The sequence below is a fragment of the Sus scrofa genome, chromosome 17, assembly GCF_054392235.1.
Source record: "Sus scrofa isolate SSC_HxYL_T2T_F1_AM1 chromosome 17, Sscrofa_HxYL_maternal_Yorkshire_Landrace_v2.0, whole genome shotgun sequence".
Lineage (NCBI taxonomy): Eukaryota > Metazoa > Chordata > Mammalia > Artiodactyla > Suidae > Sus > Sus scrofa.
The window spans coordinates 35,981,330-35,987,426 of NC_139399.1; the positions used below are offsets into that span (position 1 = coordinate 35,981,330).

The following is a 6,097-nucleotide window of genomic DNA, read 5'->3' on the forward strand; positions in this document are numbered from 1 at the left end:
CAAAGCAATGCAGGATCCTTAACCCACTGAGCGAGACCAGGGATCGAAGCCGCAACCTCATGGTTCTTAGTTGGATTCGTTAACCACTGAGCCATGAAGGGAACTCCCAACTGATCTAGATTTAATTGATTCTGCCTTTTACAAATGTAGCCAATTTAATCCTGTAGACCTGGCCAGAACAAAAAGCTCCAGTTCTCTACCACAAAAAAAGGTCCCAAGTATCAAACACTTTACAATGATACTCCACTCTCCTTTATCAAAAATGCCCCTGCAGGAGGTGTTAAGCTGTCACCACTGAGAACTCCGCATAAAGCGAGCAGTGTGCTCCTAGTATTTCAGTACAGGAAGTAGAAAGTCCAGTTTACCAAGAACACAGCATTTCACTTTCCAAAGTCTTGAAAACTAATCCCTGTAACAGTGCCTAATTTACATTTCATTCCAAACTGAACAGGACAGTGGAATCTCAAGGAATCCAGGAATGTGAAAAACTTCACTTGGCAAAACCAGGTGTGTGTATTTTTCCCCCTTAGAAGTACTTCGCAGAGTATAAATAGAAATCACTTGCAACTTTTCATCTCATGAACAAGATCTTTTAAAAAAAATTCTCACATATAAAATGAATTCTTTTCTACCATATTCCCTCAAGTGACAGACACATTAAGACCGTGTGCCCTAAATCAGGTGATTTGTGCTCAATTTAAGAATAACAAAGATAACTAGAGGAAATATAAGGTATCCTTTTCTCAGCCCCCAAACACACAAGGACAAGTCCATCTGTAATGGCAAAGGTGTTTTCACCCTAAACAGAAGACTAAGGAGTTAAGAAAACAAACACAGAGCAAACCAGTTACAGATCACAGGCGGCTGGTGACAGGAAGCCTTGTGGACACTTCACACCCCCAGGGGTGAGCTTCCTCACAGGTCAAGTGCAGGCCCACCTGGGCTCTGCAGACCCTCCACCCAGCAAGCTCATAAAAACGGAAGAAGGCACATAACCATCGGTGTCATCCTGACAATAAAGGAGAAGCAGCCTCCTTGAACCCAGGAAAGTCACCCTCCCTCCAAGCTGACACGAGGACCCCCCCTTCACACGAAGGACACAAAGAAACTGAAGCATCCGGACCCATGGGAGGAGAGATGACACTTAAATCAAATGTATCCAGGGGCCACTTGGAGTCCCAGCCTATTTGGGGATCGAGCTCATAAGTAAAAATAAAATTAAAGTGCGGTGGCAGGGGGGAGGGAGTGACAGTTCAATTAAGCTGGGACCGCTTGGGGTCTCCGTCCACTTACGGTCTCGGTTTAAAAATTAGAAACTGGGAGGGAAGCTGACAGTCCAGGGTGTGCTCATGAGGACTACTGGGTCCGGTTCTGTGGGGAGGGGACCGTCCAAGCTATGCCCGGCCCCGGGGCCACCGTGAGAATCCGGGGTAAGTTACACTGGGGGGCACAAGCGAGCCCGAGGGCCGGGGTGCCCGCATTCCGGGGAACAATAAGATCTCTGGCGCCCCCGCCCCCCAGCTCCGACCCCCGACCCGCCTGCAAGTGCCCCGCCGGCCGCGCCGCGCGCCTCACCCAGCAGCGCCCGCAGGTGCTTCAGGCGGGTCAGCACGTCCTTCTTGGGGTCCAGCACCTTCTGGGTGGACTTTTTCACATCCCCGTGGCTCCTTCGGGAGAACATGCCGCCGCGGGAGCCCGGGCCCCGCCGGCGGGGCAGGAGGCGACTGCGCCGCGCGAGTCACCGCATAGGGTCGGGCCGGCGCGTGTCGCGCGGGCCGCTCGCCGCCTCCCGCCCGGCCGCCGCCGCCGCCGCCGCCGCCGCCGCTGCTGCCGCCGCCCGGGTTGTGGCTCCAGGAAGGAGGGGCGGGCTGGTCCGGCGAGGGGCGGGGCAGGAAGGCGGTGACTGCGCGGAACCCGCCGCCCCGCCCCCGCGGGAGGTGCGGGCCGGCCCCTCGGGCGCAGCGCACGCGAGCGTGATGGGGACTGCCTCGCCGGGGCTCACCAGGGCGCAGAGCCAGAGCCGCAAATCACAAAGAAGCTGGCCCCACGTTCACGCTGGACTACAGGTCCCGGGATGCGCTGCGACCGGGCCCTCCAATCAGGCTTGCGTGCCCTCAGCACTTTGGAGTCAGTGGGCGGGCTCTGAGCACGTCCTCCGCTTTCCTCCCCAGCCGTGGGCCGCAAGTGCTTCTGGGAGATGTAGTTCTCCTGAAGGCGTGGCGCTGAAACTCATTTCCAAGGTCTCCAGCGACTGGGCAGCATCTACCCGCTCCTTACCCCAGAAGGCCCAAGGCTTCTGTACCTACACTTTCTGGCCTGTGCACCAGCCCCAGTTCCCTTTAGTGCAGCGTGGACCACAGAAACATTTCAGCAAGATAAATTTAATTAAGGCTTTCAAAATGTGAACTATTCTAAGTTCTAGATTCACACCAGGGAGGGAGGGAGCAGGAAAGAGTGCAAATCCCTTTGATCATACCCAAATCGCAGCTCCAGTTTCACACTAAAATGAATGGCTCTGGAGTACGAAAGCACATGCCTAGGCTCTGGGAGAGGAGGCCAGCCACTCCCTTGGTTCCTGGGACCCATCCTCACTTGGGATATGTGGGTGCCTCTTTCGAAGGGCATCTCAACGTCTTACCTCTTGCTTTGTGGGAAGTGAACCTTAGTCTCCATGTTGTGCAAGGCCTCCTTGCAATACAGTAGCAGAACCAGAAATAGAACCTGAGGGACCTGACTCTCAGGCTGGTATGCTTTTTAAGGCCAGGCCCCTGTAACCTGGGGCAAGACTCTGAGATAGAAGATGGTCTGGAGATTTCTGACAAGAGATCTGTAGCGTTATTTACTGGCATCTGGAGCCTTTGATGCTCCAGATTTTAACAACATTTTAGCAAACACTTAAATTAGTTGTTTAAAATATGTGTTTTCCATCCAATTGGGATGACACAACTGTCTTTTTCTCATTCATCTGAACTGTAACTTGGGGGAAGACCTCAGTGTTTACACAGCTTTATACCCTCATCACTGAGCACAGTATCTGACTTGGAAGCACTCAGTAAAAATTCATTAAACCAAATGGGGGGTTCCTATTGTGACTCAGTGAGTTAAGAACCGGACATAGTGTCTCTGAGGATGTGGGTTTGATCACTGGCCTCACTCAGTGGGTTAAGGATCTGGCCTTGCTGTAAGCTGCGGAGTGGGTCACAGACACGGCTCACATCTGGCATTGCTGTGGCTGTGGCATAAGCTGGCAGTGGCAGCTCTGATTCAGCCCCTAGCCTGGGAACTTCAATAGGCCACAGGTGTGGCCCCAGAATGGAAAAAAAAAAGTTAATTAATGAAATGGGACAAAAAGCTAAAATAACCCTACCTTTTTTGTTTTGTTTTTTTCTTTTTAGGGCCCAACCTGCATCCTATGGAACTTCCCGGGCTGAGGTCAAATCAGAGCTGCAACTATGACCTATACCACAGCCCCAGCAACACCGGATCCTTAACCCACTGAGCAAGGCCAGGGATCGAATCTGAATCCTCAAGGACCCTAGTCAGGTTCTTAACCACTGAGCCACAACAGGAACTCCCTATAATCCTACACATTAAACTAGTCATGCCAAAGATATCACTTTGTTGTTAGAGCCTCCCTCTATATTTGTCCAGTTGTCAAATAGCACTTATAGAACTGGGATGTATTCTTCCAAAGGAACATTACTCAGCAACCAAAAGGAATAGACCACCAATAAACACAATGATATGGGTGACCCAGAAATGGAAGCACCACAACATGCTGATGGCAGAACTGCCCTACCAGCCTCAGTCCCCAAATGACATCTCAATCAGGGCCACAAACCCTCCAAGAATGCCACAAGAGAGAAGTTACCTCCTCTCTTAAGTCAAGGCATTCTGAGTGTCTTTACTGCAGAAATTAAGCCTTAATCTGACTACACATAGTAATCATAATATTCACTGCATCATTCCTCTAGGAGAGGATACCTTTCATTGCATTGATGGAAAAAAATAGGATGGAAAAAATAGGATATTAGGAAATTCAACTTTTCTATCGCAAAGCAACCAGTCGTCATAGTCAAACATTTGTTGAGCACCTGCTGTGTTCAAGGCATGAGTCTAAACTCTAGAGATAATAAGTTGTATAAGATGCAGGCCCCTGACCTCCAAAGCTTCCAACTCGGTTGAGGGACAGAGCAACTGGATAAATGAAAAGAGAAACAATAGTGCTCAGTAAACACGTGACATGATCAAAACTTGGTAGAACCAGAAACAGGCATTCATGCATATAGATTCATCACATCCATCATAACAAGCCTTTTCTTGCTGATGAAAATGTAGAACTCTAAGTCTTCTCCAAAAAAGCAAGAAAACTAGGTTATTACTTTCAGCTTTTTCACCCACCCACCATGTTTAATACATGTGAAGAAAAGAAAGTAAGAATACTTATTTTCCATTGCACCACAGAATCTCTCTGCTAGACTGTGAACTTGAGGACATTACCTGCTTTGCAATTAATTCTTTTTCCCTGGAGTCTCAGCGTGCCAGGAAATCAAGAGTATAAATCAAGGAGTTTCCATCGTGGTGTAGCAGTTAACGAATCTGACTAGGAACCATGAGGTTGTGGATTCGATCCCTGGCCTAGCTCATTGGGTTAAGGATCCAGCATTGCCATGACTGGTGTGTAGGTCGCAGATACGGCTAAGATCTGGCATTGCTGTGGCTGTGGCACAGGCTGTGGCGTAGGCTGTAGCTCCGATTTAACCCCTAGCTTGGGAACCTCCATATGCCACAGGTGTGGCCCTAGAAAGCAAAAAACAAAGAGTTTAAATTAAGAGTTAAAAACTTACAATGCAGGAGTTCCCCTCATGGCTCATCAGTAAGGAACCTGACTAGAATCTGCGAGGATGCAGGTTCGATCCCTAACCCCACAGGGACAGCAGGTTAAAAGGCCACTGTCACTGCAGCGGGTCAGGTCACTGCTGTGGCCAGGGAATTTCTACATGACACAGGCTCAGTCAGAAATAAAAAAAGACACACACTGAAATCCTACTTCTAAGAATCTGTTCTGAGGAGTTCCCACTGTGGCTCAGTGGGAATGAATCCAACTAGTATCCATGAGGATGCAGGTTCAATCCCTGGCCTCTCTCAATGGGTTAAGGATCTGGTGTTGCTACAAGCTGTGGTGTAGGTCACAGACTTGCCTGGGATCTGGCATTGCTGTGGCTATAGTGTAGCCTGGCAGCTGTAGCTCTGATTGACCCCTAGCCTAGGAACCTCCATATGCTGCACCTGTGGCCCTAAAAAAAGAAAAAAAAAAAAAAGACTCTATTCTAAAGATATACCTGCCCAAATATACAACCTCACTGGAAGTATATTCCTCCAACATAATTTATAATAGCCAAATAGTGGGTTGAGCAGGAATGTCTATGTCTTAATCCCTAGAATTTGTTTGTTTGTTTGTTTTTGGGAAAAAGATATTTGCAGATACAATCAAGGTAAAGATCTCGAGGTGAAATCCCCTTGGATTATCTGGTTGATCCCTAAATCAAATGAGTGTCCTAAAAGACAGAGAGAAGGCACATAAACAGAGAAGGTGGAAACAGGCAGAGAGCAGAGTCCTGTAACAACAAGCCATGTGACCCTCTAGTCTAATTCCTGGCCTCACTCAGTGGGTTGAGGATCCCGTGTTGCCATGAGCTGTGATATAGGTCGCAGACACAGTTCAGATCTAGTGTTGCTATGGCTGTGGTGTAGGCTGGAGGCTACAGCTCTGATTTAGCCCCTAGCCTGAGAACCTCCATATGCCACAGGTGCAGCCCTAAAGAAAAGAAAAAGAAGAAGCCAAGATGGTGTCTCCCCTGGAGGTCTTCCAGAGGAAGCCTGACCCTGAACTTGATCTCAGACGTATAGACTCCAGAACTGTGAGAAAATCAATTTCTCTTATTTTAGGCCACCTGTTTGGTGGTCATGTCTTGCAGCATCCCCGGAAAATGAATACTGCCAGAAACTGGAGAGAACCAGTGTCGATTCCCTAGCGGGACCTGACTGGACATGGTGCACACACATACATCTAAGAGTGGCCACCTGAATGCAGGAC

General features: G+C 49.1%; 1 protein-coding gene across 14 annotated transcripts in view; it reads right to left on the minus strand.

Moving 5' to 3' along the window:
* RALGAPA2 (Ral GTPase activating protein catalytic subunit alpha 2) overlaps positions 1-1,852 on the minus strand; it is a 271,235-nt gene extending 269,383 nt beyond the window's left edge. For all 14 annotated transcript variants that reach the window (XR_014832899.1, XR_014832897.1, XR_014832895.1 and 11 more), the window contains exon 1: positions 1,576-1,852. Coding sequence is in view for 4 of the 14 variants with exons in the window: in XM_021078032.2 (XP_020933691.1) it covers positions 1,576-1,681 (106 nt within the window). In the remaining 10 variants the exon portion in view is untranslated. The remainder of the gene's footprint in view (positions 1-1,575) is intronic.
* Between the last annotated feature and the right edge of the window lie 4,245 nt (positions 1,853-6,097).